Below are 19,215 nucleotides of genomic sequence, written 5' to 3'. Positions count from 1 at the left end.
TTATTTCTTATTTCATTTCTGGTTTTATTGCAGTGATCAGAAATTTTTATAACATATTCTCAATATTGAAATAATGGTAGTAGGTGCCTTTGTCTAGTTTCTGATTTTAATGAGTATGTCTCCAGTGTTTTATTATTATGTATAATGTGTAGTTTTGGTTCCGCTTTATGAATTTTAAAATACTCTCAAATAAGTAGATAAGGGTTTCCAACTAAACTGATTGGTATTGAAATTTAGAAATTTTATAATATACCTATTGAGATGCTGAACAGATTTCTCCTTCTTAATACTTGTAAACCCTTAATTCTTAATACTTGTAAAGGTGTTAACTTTGATCTACGTTTACAAAAATTATTGTAAACACTTTTTGTTATCATATATTTTTTGTACACCACACTGTTTACCGAAAGTGGGTGTGGGTGTTGGCATCTGGGTACATAGACAAAATTGATCTATGGTTTCTTTCTTTATATTTGTCAGTTTTGGATATACAAATTATATATATATAATATATATATATTATATAGCCTTTTATAACCATTAAGGAGGCTTTCTCTTGTCTTTTTGTTTTTTTGTTTTGTTTGTTTGTTTTGAGACGGACTCTCGCTCTGTCGCCCAAGCTGGAGTGCGGTGTCACGATCTCGGCTCACTGCAAGCTCCACCTCCCGGGTTCACGCCATTCTCCTGCCTCAGCCTCCGGAGTAGTTGGGACTACAGGCACCCGCCACCATGCCTGGCTAATTTTTTTTGTATTTTTAGTAGAGATGGGGTTTCATCGTGTTAGCCAGGATGGTCTCAATCTTCTGACCTCGTGATCTGCCCATCTCGGCCTCTCAAAGCTCTGGGATTACAGGCGTGAGCCACTGCGCCCGGCTGCTTTCTCTTGTTTTTCTGGCTCTGTGGCAATTTAGATATCACAGAAATTATCTGGTCCTTGAAGATTTTACATAACAGCCCAGCTCTAAAACATTGTGGGCTTGATATCTTTTGTGTTACCAGATTTCTAGGGAAAACTTTTAAGTTTTACAGTCTGTTCAGTTTTTCTGCCTCTGAAAGCAGTTCTGGTAGTTTATATTTTTCTAGATTATTATCTGTTGGGATACTGTAGTTTATTGACAAAGTTATATGTGTTATTCTTCAAGAAATTTTAAAACATTTTATTCTGTATTATCACCTTTCTTATTTCTACCAATGAGTTTTCTTCCCCTTTTTGGTCTTCCATCCAACATTTTGGAAAGAAAAGGCCTTTGACTATCAAATTGTTAATTATATTTTATTTCTCCTACTTTATATTTTATTTTTCTAAATTCTTGAAATGTTCTCTATATTTAAATTGGATATATTGGATATATTAAATATATATTTAATATATATTAAATTGGATATATTTATATTGGATATATAATATATATGTAATATATATCTTTTTTATATATTATATATTAATATATAATATATCTCTGTCTATATAGAGATATAATATATAATATATATAAAATATATAATATATAATATATATAAAATATATAATATATAATTATATAAAAAATATATATGTAAAATATATAATATATATAATATTAGATCTCTGTCTCGCTCTGTCACCTAGGCTAGAATGCAATGGCACAGAATGCAATGGCACAGTATCGGCTCACTGCAACCTTTTCCTCCTGGGTTCAAGTGATTCTCCTGCCTCAGCCTCCCAAGTAGCTGGGATTACAGGCTCCCACCACCATACCCAGCTAACTTTATTTGTTTGTTTATTTGAGATGGAGTCTCACACTGTTGCCCAGGCTGGAGTGCAGTGGCATGATCTCAGCTCACCACAGCCTCTGCCTCCTGAGTTCAAGCAATTCTCCTGCCTCAGCCTCCTGAGTAGCTGGGATTACAGGCACCCACCACCACACTCGGCTAATCTTTCCTATTTTTTAGTAGAGACAAGGTTTCACTGTGTTGGCCAGGCTGGTCTCGAGCTCCTGACTTCAGGTGATCTGCCCATCTTGGCCTCCCAAAGTGCTGGGATTACAGGTGTGAGCCACTGCGCCTGCCTGGAAATTTTTTTTGACTAACAGCCCAATAGGTTTTGATATCTGATATTCCCATATTAGTATAGTTTTTTATTTCTTTGGCTCAAGAATAATTCAGAGCCATATTTTAAATTTTCTCAGTGTTTAGCTTGGAAGATATCTCTGTTTATAATTCCTATTTGTATTACGAGTGTGGTCAAAGAATATGGCCAATATTATTTCAGTCCTCTGGAATTTGAAGTAAGTTTTCTTCATTTCTTGGCACTGTCAGTTTTTAAAAAAATAGCCCATAAGCATTTTAAAATACACATAAACTCTCTTAACCAACTTTATTTTAGAGATAAGAGCAATCAGACTTAGAAGATTATGTGCCTTATTCTATGTCACAATTATAAATGACGTATCTAGCTTTTTGAATTTTAATCTCATCAGTTTCCCATTAGATTTAACTGCCTCTGGAATATCAATGTTTATATTTTTGGTATCCTCCTATATCTATATACACTCATATATATATATATATATATATATATATATATATTTGGTATTCTCATATATATATAGAGAGAGAGTTCACATAAAAAATTAAGTCCATAAGAAGTTATAAATTTAGAATATGGTTTTATAATATTATTTAGAAAAGTAGAAAAAAGTCTAGGTAGAAATTATTTGCATCTTTAGAACTGAACAAGGTCTCAAAAGCGTGACTTAAACTAATTTTACTGATGGGTCATCTGTAGGTAGACGGGGAATTAATAAGAAAGGATATCACACATATGGAGAACTTAAGAAACAAAGGCATGTGTGCATTTGTGAGGAGACAACCCTAACCTAGATAGAAGGGAGATCCTTGTTGCAGGGTGATAGGAAATAAGATTGAATAAATGGCATTAAGCCTGATTAAAGGTCTAGTGAAAAAGTTAAAAAAAAAATTAAATAGCAGTTCTGTCATCTAATGACTAGTATCACATTTCATTTTGCAAATGCGTGGTGATTTCATTGCAGCGTCTGTGATAATTAACTTAAAATAATTAGCATAGACCGCCAAAAAATATGGGCAAATACAATTCTAGAACAGGATTCTGAGGAGGTAGTATGAGACAAATATAACATAATGTTAATTTACTCATAATGGCAGATTGTGTAGAACTCTGCTAAATATACTAGCATGGAACATCTGTTGAGAATTTGAATAAATATGATTCCAGTATATTTTAAAAGCCAAAAATTTCTTAAGGAAGTGTATAAAAAATAGTTAAGGAATGCATTTATGCTAGTAAAAATGTTTTTTTGTATGTTTGAAAAACACCTTCTAGAAATTTAGAAGGTAATTTCTTAAGAAGGAAGTGTATAAAAAATAGTTAAGAAATGCATTTATGGTGGTAAAAATGTTTTCTTGTGTGATTGAAAAACAGTTCCTAGAAATTCAGAAGCGTCTTTCTACCTCTGCTGGTTTAAACACCTATATATTCAAAAATACTGTGACTTTGGCAGTTTGCTTTTGAAAATTAGGAGAGTCTTAAATTCAGCAAAATCAAGAGGTGAACATATAATCTTAGAGTATAAGAGGTTATATATTTCAGTTGTATAATAGAAATCTGCTATTTATTAAAACAGCTTCTATTTTGAAAGTAGGTAGGGGAATGATGACCGTTTAGTGGAATCATTCCGTGCATGTATACCTACAATAATATTTTAAGAGACTCAGTACAAATTTGTTTTATTTTGGTCATGCTATTTTGGACTAAAATATGATATATGAAATATTTGAATATTCTAAAAGTCTATTACAGGTTGAGCATCCCAAATCCAGAATTCAAAATCTGAAATATTGCAAAATCCAAAACATTTTGAGTGCCAACATGATACTCAAAGGACCCAAATCCAGAATTCAAAATCTGAAATATTGCAAAATCCAAAACATTTTGAGTGCCAACATGATACTCAAAGGAAATGTTCATTGGAGTATCGTGGATTTTGGATTTTTGGATTCGGAATGCTCAACCAGCATAATGCAAACATTCCAAAATCTGAAAAAAATCTAAAATTGGAAATACTTCTGGTCCCAGGTATTTCAGATTAGGGATACTCAACCTGTAGCCTGTGAGAATCATTGTCTAAGGTTCATATCAACAAGAACAGTAATTGAATTGTTAATGTTTTAGATTTATTCTCAAATTCGGTATACTTTGATTATTATGTATGTTCTTCCCCCTCCCCCCCGTTTTTTTCTTTTTCCAAATTTGGATAATGGGAAGATTTTTAAAGAGTTCTAAGCAAAGCTTATGTGTGCTAACTAGGCACACAGTAAGCGTTGATAATCTTAAACTGTATCATTAAAATACAGTTGATATTTATGGCTGTTATTTAGTCACATAAGAGTTTGGAATGACATATATATCCTCAAAAAAGTCAGTTTTTTCAAGGGAAAAGTATTTTAGAATAATTTGTTCTCTTATTCTATTTATAATCTTATGCTGCATAGAAAGAACATATTAGCCTTCCTTTTAATGAAGTATATTGCATAACTAGAATATTTCATTTAATGTTTATCAGTTATTTTTTCTCCCGTCTGTAAAATACAACCCTATAGATTATAACATCTAGATGTCAAAGAATTACTTAAGAAAGGCATGCATTTTTTAAATTAAAAAACCTTTTTAGTTGAATGGGTTCTTTGTAACCTTGCCTGAAGCCCAAAATGTTTATGCTTATTAGAGCTAGAGTTTACATATAAGTATAATATAAATGAATATAAAAAGCTTTATCTTAATCATATGGTCCTCTTGTACATAGCAATATGTACAATATGTGTAAGTCTACATATTTCTGTATGGTCAGATATTTTCTAGATTTTGCTTGTGTATTAAAACATGCATTAGTATTTGTTATTTCCCATTATTATTTGTATATTATGGGATGTTTTTGTTTATAAAGAAAAACTAAGTTTAAACCTCAAGGTAATAATAGTGATAATATATAATCATTATTATTCTTACATTAATAAAATTTACATACTGTTGAAGCAATAAGTACTTCTTTTTGTGATAATTATAACCCCGGGGCTTGATGTTGCATTCCTTATTTGTGGGCTGAATTATTCAGCTGAAAGTTAATTGCAATAATACGACTATGCATTTAAGAACAATTTTCTTTCAGATTTGAGTATTTTTGGGAGCTATATATCAACTCTAGAATTTTGGTGTTCAAACTGGCGCTTAGAAAGGTAAAACAGAATGGGAAAACTACCATCTCCATCTTACGATGTCTGTGAATAGACTTTGACTAGGCTCTGATAAATTTTACAGAATTACTCACATTGTAAGTTTACACATATTATTTTACCACTTTCATGTGTGGAAGCAAAAAGAATATTTATATAGTAAAGGGATAAAGAAGGGCCTTTGTGGCCAGGCACATGGCTCACGCCTATAATCCCAGCACTTTGGGAGGCCGAGGCGGGCGGATGATGAGGTCAGGAGTTTGAGACCAGCCTGGCCAACATAGTGAAACTCCATCTCTACTAAAAATACAAAAAATTTAGCTGGGCAGGAGAATCGCTTGAACCTTAGAGGTGGAGGTTGCAGTGAGCCGAGATCGCGCCACTGCAATCCATCCTAGGAGACAGTGTGAGACTTCATTTTTTTTTTTTTTTTTTTTTTTTAAAGAAGGGCCTTTGTGGTCAGTTATTCAGAAAATTCTTTGAGGCTATGGAACATGGGACTGTGTTCTTAGATGTACTGCCTTGTTTGTGATACTTTAAAAGCCAAAAAAAGAGAACAGATTTAAATGCAAGAAGAATTAAACTCGTAATATTGAAGGATTTTTAGGTGTTTAAATAATTAACCAAAATTGTCATTTTCATTGCATTTTCCAGGCAATTAAGTTGGAATATGCAAGGTTGGTTAAGTTGGCCCAAGAAGACACCCCACCAGAAACCGATTATCGTTTACATCATGTAGTGGTCTACTTTATCCAGAACCAGGCACCAAAGAAAATTATTGAGAAAACATTGCTAGAACAATTTGGAGATAGAAATTTGAGTTTTGATGAAAGGTAATTTGAAAGTATAAAATTCTTATGCTCAAGTTGTTCTTTTTTTTTTCCTGCAGATTCCCAGGATAATTTTTTGAGTATTTATTTTATATATGCATGGGCACATATTTTAATAAATACGTAACAAAATTTGAACTCAATGCAGCTAGTTACTGGAGTCTGTGGCCTTTTGAAGTTTGAACTGAAAATAACTTAGATCATTTTAATAAATTTTAATTGTGAATCAAGTAATCACTGCACTTAATACACTCAATATTTTCGAAACAAAAATGGGCTTCTCAACCTCTGTACTATCTAGACAGTTTAAATTAGATAAATCTTTGCTGTTGGTGCTGTTCTGTGATTGTAGTATATTTAATAATATCCCTTGTCTCTTTGTTAGGTGATAGTAGCAGCTCCCAAGTTGTGGCATACCAAAATATCTCCAGGTATTGCCAGATAACTCCTAGGGGAGCAAAATCACCCTTATTAGAGAATCACTGGAGAAAAGTTTTTAGTCTTGCAGATAAAATAATTAAACATTCTTTCACATAAAGAGGAGGCTTGGAAGGGTTGAATTAGATTCACGCAGAAATATTTTCTCTGGAAAGAGAAAATATTCTATAGAAATTTCTGTAGAATTTCTGTAGAATATAGAAAATATTCTATAGAATATTTCCAGAGAATGTTTTCTCTAGATTGTAGTAGTAGTTTTATAATTATTCAGAAAGTCCTATAAAACTACTAATGTTAAAAATCACAATTTAATTAGAATGAATGACACTAGAAAATAATTTTAGGGCCCATGTGAAATTTAGAGTATTGAAAGTTATTTTCATATATAAAAATATTTATGCTGTTGCAGTTCATTGTAATTTTAATTCTGAAATGATTATCCTTCTATGAGTGTCTCAAAAATACTGAGTTAAAAGTGTGTAGCAAAGAATATGAGGGGAAGCAAAGCATCTGGATCAATCCTACCTTATTAGATGTGTGTTGTGAAATGTAGGATTCTGTGCATAATACAAATAAATAGTTGTGAACAATATCTGATAGGTGGTTGAATGCTCAATGAATGTTGGCCACTACTATTTGTATTAGTAGCAGTGTGGACATCATTTATTTTGATACATATGACTGCAGAGAGTTCAGAAACAGGGTTGTTGTGACCCTCGTTATCTGTGCTATCAGTGTACTGAGTTCCATTGGATCTATGCTGTTTAATTTGGAGAAGATATTAATGGAGTAATTACACTGACTTTTCAGTCTTTTGCAGTTATCTGACTATAACTAGTTAATCTGTTTTGATAACCTGACTTGTGCTTGAAATACAGAGTTATGCACATGTGAATAAATATATTTCGTGAGGATTTCTTTATCACTGATTCTGATCATAAAATCCACTGGAATGTTTCCATTTTTACCTGAGATGATAGGCACGTTTTAGACTCTTTCTTTTTAGTATTTAAGAATAAATAATACCATGTGGGGGGAAAAGAAGATGCAGTGTCTCTTGAGCTTGCTTAATAGATGCACATTATTTTTAAAAAGTTTCATTTTCTTCCTATGCAAACTGTTAATTAGAATGTAATTTAAAAGCCATATATCAATACAACACAGTAAATTTGAATTAGAATTATTGCTGCTGTCTTCTTTGTAATTCCCCAACATTGGTCCCAAAAATGTTTTTCACTTAAGGTTATTTAGGAGTTGTTTCTATACAAAAGTACTGCTGTTTTTGCTCAGTGTTTATGGATTTTGCTTTTGATTTACAAATATATATATATATATATATATATATATATATATATATACACACACACATACACACACGCGCATATGTATGTGTTTTTTTTTTAAGGTGTCACAACATAATGAAAGTTGCTCAAGCCAAACTGGAAATGATAAAACCTGAAGAAGTAAACTTGGAACAATATGAGGTAATGTGCTTTCTTAGAGGTTAAACTACAGATTTAGGGATTCTGTAATTCACTGATATTCCTTTCATTTCAACCCAACAGAAGTTGAATTTGTTATGAATGATGAGTAAAAAATTAAGTTTCCAAGTCAATGCTCAAGTAATTAATAATTTTATATGTGATTTTAGGATTAACATGATATGATAGCATGTAGACCAAAAAGTGTAAAATCAAAAAAGGAAGATTTTTGGTTTTCTATTTCAATTACTAATTCTCAAATACTTTTTAAATGAACTTTTCTACCTTAAAAACAAAGTAACATACATTGTTAATTTTGAAATCAACTTAGAAATTGCTGTTACATAATATCAACAAGTAATATTTGTCAAGACCCTACTGTATGCCAGGCATTTGTCTAAGCCCTTTACATATATTAACTGATTTAATTCAGACAGTAACACTGTGAGATAGGTAGTGTTCTTATTCCCATTTGACACACACGAGAAAATAAGGCATAGAGCAGTGAAGTAAACCTTAGTTTTCACAGCCACAAGTTTACAGCTTGGCTAATAGAATCTACATTCTTAACTGTTACACTACACTGTGCAGCTGTACTCTGTGGGCTATATTTTTTCCTTCACTTTGATTCATCAGATGTATTTTGGGGAAGTTAGAGATTCATTTTAGTCCCTATATGCGATATATATTTGTCATTGTGAGACTGTGTTGTGTGTGAGAGAGCACTTACATAGGTACTTGTACATGTGCTTGTGGGATTTTTTTGTGCACAAACTTCTTTTTGTCAACTTTGGCTTTAAAATATTCTTTATTTTAATTGATGAATTCATACACCTAGTATTCACGTTTTTAAATTTAATTTTACGTATTGTCTTTTTAATTTATAAGTCTAGTAAACTTTAAGTTTGTTTTCTTGGGTGCCTTTGCTTAATATTTAGTTCCATTTACAAACTTAATTATGGTACTTTAGATTCCCTAAACAATTAGTGTAATTCACTACACAAACAGGGAAGAGGAAAGAGAAAGAAAACACTCATTATTGATGAAAACCTTAGCTAGTTTGGCATATAAGGTAACTACCTTAATTCACTAAAGAGTGTCTCTAAAAACAAAAATAAGAAATAATAAAACTGCAGCAAATATATAGAATTGTGAGCATTGAAAGCTTAAAATTTTTGTTGTCAAAAACAAGGCAATGAAAATAAGCAAAAAGTAAAATATTGGAAAAGAAGAAACAAAGACATCATTATTTGTAGTTTTTTTTTTTACCTTGAAATTCAAATAAAATCTACAACTGATTTATTAGAACTAGTAAGACAGCTTTGCAGCGTGCAAACTTGTGTCAAATATCAATTTTATTCCCTTTTGCCAGTAAAAAAAAAATAAAGTATAAAAGCGAGACCATTTATGATAGTATCTGAAACTATGGAGTATATGGAAATAAATTTAACAAAAGGTGTGTGTGACTTCGGTGGGGAAAATTATAAAACTTATTGGGAGACATTAACAAAGACCTAAATAAATGGGCATACATATGGTATTTGGAAAACTTGATATTATTAATATATAGATATCGCTTTTCCCCAAATACTTTATAAATTCAGTGCAGGCCATATGAAAATTCCAGCAAGATGTTATGGAGCTTGATAAGCCAACTGAAAAATGTTACGGAAATGCAGAGATCCCAGTCCACCTCCCATCTTTGACAAGCAAGTTAGTGAACAGTAGAAAGACTTTCTAATAAATGGTTCTGGGAAATAAATAAAATTTGATTTCTTCTTTATTCCATATGCAAAAGTTCATTTCAATTGTGAAAGACTCCTATGTAAAGCTGTTTAGAAGTCAACATAGTTGTAGAAGCCCAAAGACATTCATTTATCCATAAGGGTACTCACTGACCAGATATTTTTGACCAGGATATGTAATCTAGAGCCAGAGAAATTCAAAATTTGTTTTCTGTTGACCCTGAGTAGCAAGTCAAGTCATCTTTTAGCTAATAATGACTCCAAATCTGTGCCCTTCAGCTTGATTGAGAGCTCTTCCCTTGTCCCCAAGATTCGTGTTCATGGGACTTGATTTTTAATTGTGACTTGATTCTGCAATGCTTCCTTCAGTTTGCTTCAACGGATTGGACTCATTATATTTTTATTCATAAATCCTCTCATATTCTAACTGCAGGGCCATTAAATCATACAAGTATTTAAATGACTTGATTTTAGATTCTGCATATTCCTCATATCTTTGTCTTGCTCTAAGTTCAGGGTTCAGTAAACCATAGCCTGCAGACCAGCTTACCACCTGTTTTTGTAAATAAACTTTTATGGGAACATGGCCATTTGTATACATATTGTCTGTGGATACTTTCACACTGCAGTTACAGAGTTGAATAACTGAAGAAGATGAGGCTTGCAAAGTCTAAAACATTATCTGGCCTTTTACAGAAAAAGTTTGCCTGCTCACAACTTCTAAGGCAATTCTAATGACAACAAGGAATGACAGTTTGAATACCTTCCCCAGAAAAGCTAACTTCATACTTGCAGGACAAGTTTTACCTTTTTTGTTATTAAGATCTACTAGTAGCATGAAAATTATGTCTTGAAAATTAAAATTAGACTGGATGTGGTGGCTCATGCTTATAATCCCAGTACTTTTGGAAATCAAGGCACAGGGAGTTGTTTGAGGCCAGGAATTTGAGACCAGCCTGGCCAACACAGCAAGACCCTGTCTATACAAAACAGATTAAATAATTAACTGAACTGGAACTGGGAGCGTGCACCCGTAATTCAGGCTACTTGGGAGACAGAGGTAGGAGGATTGCTGGAGCCCAGAAGGTCAAGTCTGCAGTTAGCTGTGATCGTGCCACTGCTCTGCAGACTGGGCAACTGAGTGACACCCTGTCTCCAAAAAAAAAAAAAAAGTTTATATATTCAAGGAGAATATCGTTGGCTAATAACTTGACTATATTTCTTATTTTTGTTTATAATGTTTATATAAAAGCCTTAACACTTTTGTTATCAGTATTCTTTTTCCAATTCATCCTACATTGAATTTCAGTTATTCTTCTTGAGTCAATTATTATAAAGTAAGCTAAGAAAATCTTGACTTTGGTATCACCTTGGAATTATTTAGTCCTATTACATGCCCTATAGTTGTTTTGGGAGTGGGGAGGGGCATTGAAATGTGAACTGCAGCTATTCTTTTACCATATCTCATGTAAATAAAGTATTCGCTTACACACTTAAAGTCAAATTTACCACACATTTGCGAAGTTAAAAGGTTAAATAAATCTAACTTTTTTTTAGTTTCTTAAAATTATGTATCAAGTGTCCAAGCTTTGATTTATACTCAGCATAATTTCATTTTCTTCCATCAGTTGATGTAGATATAATAGTAGTTCAATAATATAATTTTACACTGATGAATTTTTGAGATGACCTGATTATCATGCCTTTATATTTCTGTTATCTGCTAGTAAAATCTTTATTGTTTAATTTCATATCCATGCCTAATAATTTTTAGATTTAATGTTATATTAATAAATAGTCTTGTGTGCCAGAAAGTAAAGTCTTTAGTTCTGATGTATCTTCATTTTGAACTCTTTATTTCTATTAATTCAAATAGTAGCAAAACAGTTCACTACTTTTTGTACAGTTTCATAGTACTTTTAAAATCTTACTCTGAACATTTTTAATGTTTTTTTCACCTACAGGAGTGGCATCAGGATTATAGGAAATTCAGGGAAACAACTATGTATCTCATAATTGGGCTAGAAAATTTTCAAAGAGAAAGGTAAGGCAAAGTGGACAAATATGAAAAGAGCATAATTTTTGCACTTAATTCTATTCAGGTGTGACCTCATCCATGGAAAAGATTTTGTTCACACTCTATATTTTTAATAAATGTTTTATTTTAGATCAGTTTTAAGTTTACAGAAAAATTGCAAAGTTGATATAGAGACTTCCTATATACCACACATAAAATATATTTTCCATTTAAAACTCTGTAAGGTTGGCATTAGTGTCTGCGTTTATCAGCTCTCAAACACTACCCTTGAAGCTGAGTCTGATCTTGATATCAAGTCAGAGATAGTGTTTGCAGTCTGTCTTTGTGAACTTTCAGGTTCTGTAAAATATGTAGCTGTAGAAAATGTTTGAGTACTGTGACTTTAAACAAATTTTGGATTAATTTTTATTTAAATTAAAGATAGTCTTAAAGGAATATCTGCTTATTTAATTATACTATTATTTTAATTGTTATTAAGAAAGGATACAGTTTGCTTTACTTACATTTTAGATTCACTAGTTGGCATATATTTCTCCACATATTTCTTAATGCGTGTTGTTTAACATTAACTTGACTAGTGATTGTTTTTTGAGAAAATGCTTTATTTTCAATGCAGTGTATATTGCAGCCAAGTAAAAGGGATACTGAATTTTTCCATTCTTTTTTGTTTTATGAAATGTAAGAAGCTCCCACTTAGGTAATGATGCTTCTTTTTCAAAACAAGAAGCGAAGATCAGTGTTTAATTCTGGAGCTATACTGTCCAACATAGTGGCCACCTGACAACTTAAATAACTAAAACTTTTAAAACCAAACTTCAGTCCGTTGGTTACACCAGCCACATTTCAGTAGTTCAGTAGCCTCATGTGGTTAGTGGCCTCTATTTTTAGCCAGCACAGAACATTTCCATAATCACAGAAATTTCTATTGGACAGTACTATTCTAGAGGACAGCACTTTCATTTTTATATTAATAGTTATCAAAATTTTTAAAGTTATCACGCAAAAGGAAAAATTAATGTTTTACTTGACAATTTATCTTAAGTACTTAAGTACAAATTATTTAAAGTCCTAGTCATTGTGCTATTTATAAGATAATTTCACTTTAGTCATTGATGTAGAAAACTTACTTTGATCGATACCTCCAATTTATGAGTAATGTCAATCAAGATTTTATTTCTTTAATAGGAATATTCAAATGTACTATTAGAATTTGTATTTGTGCTGATTTGAGAAAAATAATATGATTGTATAATTCAATAGAGTGAGATATAAAAAAGCATTTCAGTGTTACAGATAAAGAAATCAGACTTCACAGAGATGTGGTAACTTTGTCAAGGTCACACAGCTAACTAGGAAAAGAAAAATTAAAATAGAGACCTCGTATTCTTGTATAATTTAATGAAATCATATAAGTACAAAATCTATTCTTTTATCGCAATAAGAATTAAAATGATGAAACTGTCACTTTGTACCTATCTGGATAGCTTCTGTATTAGTTGTTCCCAGTTAACATACATTAAAGGAATTTGAGATATAACTTGGAAATATGTTTAAATATTATAATTTGCTTGTCAGTTTTCAAATACATACTTATTCAGAAAGTTAATATTCTAGTATAGTAAATACTTATCAAATTAGAAGGATTAATTAGAAAATCAATAATGGTGACAGATACTACTTATGGAATATCTTTTAAAGAAATATTGGTGTGTGTGCGACTGTGATCCCAGCTACTCAGGAGGCTGAGGCAGGAGAATCACTTGAACCCGGGAGGTGGAGGTTGCAGTGAGCCAAGATCACGCCACTGCACTCCAGCCTGGGCGACAGAGGGAGACACTGTCTCAAAAAAAAAAAAAAAAAAAAGAAAGAAAGAAATACTGGTTTTTTTTTGTTGGTTTGTTTTTTTTTACTTTAAATCTTTAAATACAGCAGTTATTGTAGCTAGCTAGCTGTTTGTAAAATATTGCCAAAAGGTTCTGTCAAAATTGTTTTTAATGAAAATGTAAACATTTAAAGCCTTGAGTGAAATACTTACCGATGGACCCTTGTGAATCCTGAGAACAGTGAAGTGAAATCATGGTTGCAAGAACCATAATTTTATAGAGTGTACCAGGCTACATGATCTTATTTTATCTTAGATAAGAATATGGTAATTGGACTGCTAAATCTTATTCTAAGTTTATTTGAATATACATTCGTAAGCACTTTAAAGTTTGATCATATATGGAACATTTTGCGAACCTCAGTAGAGAATTGGAACAAGGGCATGGTTTCAGAGCAATTCTCAAAGAGGTGACTCAGGTCTAGAAAGCCAGATGTCAGTGTCATTCAGAAGAGATCTTCTTAACAAAAAACTCAGTAGCTATAAAGGAAAAGATAGATGTGCTAGTTACTTATTAATTAACGAACTACTACAACTTAATGTTGTAAAACAACTTTTAATATTATCACTTCCTTCATTTTTCATAAATCTTTAGCTGAGAATATGTTTATTAACCTAATAACATTTCAAAATAAAATGTTATATTTAATCTCAAAAACAAATTCCTAGAAAGCCATTTTCAAAAAATGTTTAAAATAGACTTATTTATCACGACACCTTCAGGTGTGTAATTTGATTTGCCATGAATGTATACATTAATTTTTAAATAATTTTACATTTAACATTTGGGATGTGGAATGGATTTATTTTGTATCTAAGTACATGAATTAAGTAATAAACAGTAATTATTGGCAGGAGAGTCTAGAGTTTAAAATTGTGTTTCTTTATAATATTTCATTTTTTAAACTATTATATTTTTCCATATTAATCTGTGAAAAAATATGTTAATTATTGAAAAACTGACACAAAGGAAATATTTTAAAATAGTATTTTTTATTTCAGTTATACAAATACTTGGCTAGATATAGTTTTTCTTTTGACATGTTACAAGGATAGTTTGGAGGTAAAAGTAATTCTTTATTAAATATTTTTTTCTTCCATTTTTGTTTTGTTTTGTATTTTTGAGTTGGGGTCTTGCTCTGTTGCCCAGGCTGGAATGCAGTGGTATGATCATGGCTCACTACAACCTCTTACCTTCTCAGCTCAAGAAGTCCTTCCTCCTCAGCCCCCTGCGTAGCTGGTACTACAGGCATGTACCACGATGCCCAGCTAATTTTTTTTTTTTTTATGTTTTTGTAGAGATGGGGGTCTCACTATGTTGGCCAGGCAGGTCTTGAACTCCTGGCCTCAACTGATCCTCTCACCACCACCTCCCAAAGTATTGGGATTACAGGCATGAGCCACTGTGCCTGGCCCCTTTTCTTCCCTTTTTAAAACCTAATTTGAATTTCATACTATCTAGACTTATATTAATATAACACATATGCCTAATTCTATCACTTTTTTTTTTTTTTTTGAGACAGAGTTTTGCTCTTGTTGCCCAGGCTGGAGTGCAGTGGCGTTATCTCAGCTCACCTCAACCTCCACCTTCTGGGATTCTCCTGCCTTAGCCTCCCGAGTAGCTGGGACTACAGGCGTGCGTCACCATGCCCGGCTAATTTTATATTTTTAGTAGAGGTGGGGTTTCTGCATGTTGGTCAGGCTGGTCTCGAACTCCCTACGTCAGGTGATCCGCCTGCCTCGGCCTCCCAAAGTGCTGGAATGACAGGTGTGAGCCGCTGCGCCCGGCCTCTATCAGCTTTTTTATGTTTGGAGGCTTTTTGTTTTTGCTTTATTCCACTAGGTTTCCCAGATTTAGAAGAAATCTTTCATTGTCCACTTCCTCTATTTCCTTTAGATATTCGTATTTCTATTTTTTTTTTACATTTTTCTCAGTAACTAAAACTGTCTGCACATAGAAAAGAACCTGTCTAAGTTGTCGTTGAACAAACCAAATGAAGTTTGTGATCATTTACTTCATACAAATGTGACATGGCGTTAAACAAGTAGATTGTTGGCTTTCACATTAGCGTCAGTTTTGAGTTCAAATGGAAAACATCAGGAAAATAAATACCAAGGAAGACAGAACTATCTGACTTTATCAGTTATTGCCTCTTTTCCCAGATTTTTTCTTAATTTTTAGCTCCTATTTTTTTACTTTTAAGATAAGTATCTCTGGGTTTCAGATGTTGCCGTTGCTAAAAAGGCGCTCTTAAGCATACACTGCGTCAGATGATATTTTTTATTATAATGTAGATTATCAAAACTTAAGCATATACTTAAAATGTTTTAGAATTATAGCTGACTTTGTTTCTACAAAGGTGAAATACTAATGTTATATGTTTCTTTTTAATTTTCAAGTTATATAGATTCCTTGCTGTTCCTCATCTGTGCTTATCAGAATAACAAAGAACTCTTGTCTAAAGGCTTATACAGAGGACATGATGAAGAATTGATATCACATTATAGGAGAGAATGTTTACTAGTAAGTTGAATGCATATAGTATGATATTATCATTTTGTCTGACGTTGGGCAAGTTTTCCAGACTTAAGTGATTGACTCCATAAACTCTGATGGGATAAGAACATGATGATGTCTATAAACTGGTTCCAGTCCCTTCAGATGGCAAAGTACACTCAGTACTTTATTCTGTTCTCTTTATGAATCCCAAGTATATAGGTGATAAATGAGACATGTTCTTAAAATAGCATCAGTTTGTTTACATGTCTATATTTAGATTTCATCATCACACTACCACTCCTTTTTTTGGTGGGAGAGGAAGGGATGCATAGATAAGCCTTAAAAAATGTTTTATGTAAGTCTATAAGAATATGCAGGCTGGTGCAGCAGCTCATGCCTGTAATCCTAGCACTTTGGGAGGCTGAGGCTGGTGGATCACAAAGTCAGGAGATCGAGACCATCCTGGCCAACGTGGTGAAACCCCATCTCGACTAAAATACACAAACACAAAAATTAGCTGGACGTGGTGGTGTGTGCCTGTAGTCTCAACTACTCAGGAGGCTGAGGCAGGGGAATCGCTTGAACCTGGGAAGTGGAGGTTGCATTGAGCCAAGATCGCGCCACTGCACTCCATCCTGGCGAACTGGTGACAGCGCAAGACTCCGTCTCAAAAAAACCAAAAAAAAAACAAGAGTATGCATAGAATGTATTAGAGTAATTTGTTTAACTTAAAAAAATTGAATTTTCAGGTACAATAATAGTATAGCTGATTTTAAACATAAATACAACCAAAACCTGATGGTTCCTCTGAAACATTCAAAAAATGGTATAATGTTTCTCATCTTTTTTTGTAGTAACCCAGCCACATTTGGTTATTTGTTTTATATAGGAATTGAAATGAAACCTCATCAAGATTACTTTAGTGTTCCTTTCAGGTTTTTTCACATTGTTTATTTACAAAGTGTCAGGTTCTGAGGGATACAAACATGAGTAAGATGTACCTCCTGTCCTCAGAAAACTCAGTCTGGTAGGAGACATACAGAAATAATTGTTTGTTCTGGAATAAGTGCCATTATGAGAAATATGCACAATGATATGCCTGAAATATTTGGGAAGAACCTTAAGAGATAAGGTAAACCTCATCTGGATCTTGATGGATAAATAGGAGTTTTATTCATGATAGAGAAGGGAGAATATTCCAGTACACAACAGAAAATCAAGATAAATTCATTGTGGCTATCCAGGTTCTGAGGAAGTGGGGTAAGGTGGAAGTGATGAAGCTGACAATACTTGTCAATGTCAGATGATGAAGAAACTTTTATGACATTCAAATGAGTTTGCACCAGTGTAAGTTTGATTAGGTTTGGCATGATGAGGTTTGTTTTCAGAAAATAATTCTGGTAATAATAATAGCATACTAGAGGATGAACAGGAAAGAAGTAGATTGAAGTCAAGAACCTTAGAGGGGAAAGTCAAGGGATGGAGAGTGAGGGCCTCAACTCATGTAGTAAAGTAGGTATGATGGTGAAGGAAATGAAATCAGGGCATGTCATAGCTGTTGGGTGAGTGGGAAGAAGGAAATGGAAGAGTCAAAGCTGCCAAACTTACTAGTTTTTCGTTTAATATTAGGGAGTCTAATAGGAGGAACAAGGTTGGCTTTGAACATGTTATATTTAAGAGATTTCCAGGACATTCTTTGATTCAGTAAACTTAACATTAAACTTGTCATTAAATTTTATTTCTCATTTAATGCATACTTCCAAAAATTGTAGTAAATACTTGAATATTTATCTCATTTTATTCTCTTAACCCCTATGGTTGGAAGATAATAATACCCTATTATTAACGTAAAGAAAGTGAAGCTAACAGATTTAGCTAATCTCTTCACGATTGGTGTATTTTTTTTTTAATTTTATTGTTATTATACTTTTAAGTTTTAGGGTACATGTGCACAATGTGCAGGTTTGTTACATATGTATACATGTGCCATGTTGGTGTGCTGCACCCATTAACTCGTCATTTAGCATTAGGTAGATCTCCTAATGCTATCCCTCCCCCCTCCCCCCAACCCGCAACAGTCCCCGGAGTGTGATGATCCCCTTCCTGTGTCCATGTGTTCTCATTGTTCAATTCCCACCTATGAGTGAGAACATGTGGTGTTTGGTTTTTTTTCCTTGGGATAGTTTGCTGAGAATGATGGTTTCCAGTTTCATCCATGTCTCTACAAAGGACATGAACTCATCCTTTTTTATGGCTGCATAGTATTCCATGGTGTATATGTGCCACATTTTCTTAATCCAGTCTATCGTTGTTGGACATTTGGGTTAGTTCCAAGTCTTTGCTATTGTGAATAGTGCTGCAATAAACATACGTGTGCATGTGTCTTTATAGCAGCATGATTTATAATCCTTTGGGTATATACCCAGTAATGGGATGGCTGGGTCAAATGGTATTTCTAGTTCTAGATCCCTGAGGAATTGCCACACTGTCTTCCACAATGGTTGAACTAGTTTACAGTCCCACCAACAGTGTAAAAGTGTTCCTGTTTCTCCACATCCTCTCCAGCACCTGTTGATTCCTGACTTTTTAATGATCGCCATTCTAACCAGTGTGAGATGATACCTCATTGTGGTTTTGATTTGCATTTCTGTGATAGCCAGTGATGATGAGCATTTTTTCATGTGTTTTTTGGCTGCATAAATGTCTTCTTTTGAGAAGTGTCTGTTCATATCCTTCACCCACTTTTTGATGGGGTTGTTTGTTTTTTTCTTGTAAATTTGTTTGAGTTCATTGTAGATTCTGGATATTAGCCCTTTGTCAGATGAGTAGGTTGCGAAAATTTTCTCCCATTCTGTAGGTTGCCTGTTCACTCTGATGATAGTTTCTTTTGCTGTGCAGAAGCTCTTTAGTTTAATTAGATCTCATTTGTCAATTTTGGCTTTTGTTGCCATTGCTTTTGGTGTTTTAGACATGAAGTCCTTGCCCATGCCTATGTCCTGAATGGTATTGCCTAGGTTTTCTGCTGGGGTTTTTATGGTTTTAGGTCTAACA

The 19,215-nt window shown here is 33.1% G+C and overlaps 1 protein-coding gene across 7 annotated transcripts in view; it reads left to right on the top strand.

The window, feature by feature from the left end:
- USP25 (ubiquitin specific peptidase 25) overlaps positions 1 to 19,215 on the top strand; it is a 162,357-nt gene that overhangs the window by 139,138 nt on the left and 4,004 nt on the right. For 6 of the 7 annotated variants that reach the window (XM_055279312.2, XM_055279310.2, XM_055279311.2 and 3 more), the window contains 4 exons: positions 5,905 to 6,083; positions 7,924 to 8,002; positions 11,709 to 11,788; positions 16,065 to 16,188. In XM_055279312.2, coding sequence (XP_055135287.1) covers positions 5,905 to 6,083; positions 7,924 to 8,002; positions 11,709 to 11,788; positions 16,065 to 16,188 — 462 coding nt within the window. Of the gene's footprint in view, positions 1 to 5,904; positions 6,084 to 7,923; positions 8,003 to 9,603; positions 9,740 to 11,708; positions 11,789 to 16,064; positions 16,189 to 19,215 lie in introns of those variants that run through there. The other variant, XM_063640661.1, reaches the window with a different exon arrangement.

This window comes from Symphalangus syndactylus, chromosome 5 (assembly GCF_028878055.3).
Source record: "Symphalangus syndactylus isolate Jambi chromosome 5, NHGRI_mSymSyn1-v2.1_pri, whole genome shotgun sequence".
Lineage (NCBI taxonomy): Eukaryota > Metazoa > Chordata > Mammalia > Primates > Hylobatidae > Symphalangus > Symphalangus syndactylus.
The sequence above is the reverse complement of the archived record's forward strand: the minus strand, read 5'-3'. Positions and strand labels throughout refer to the sequence as shown.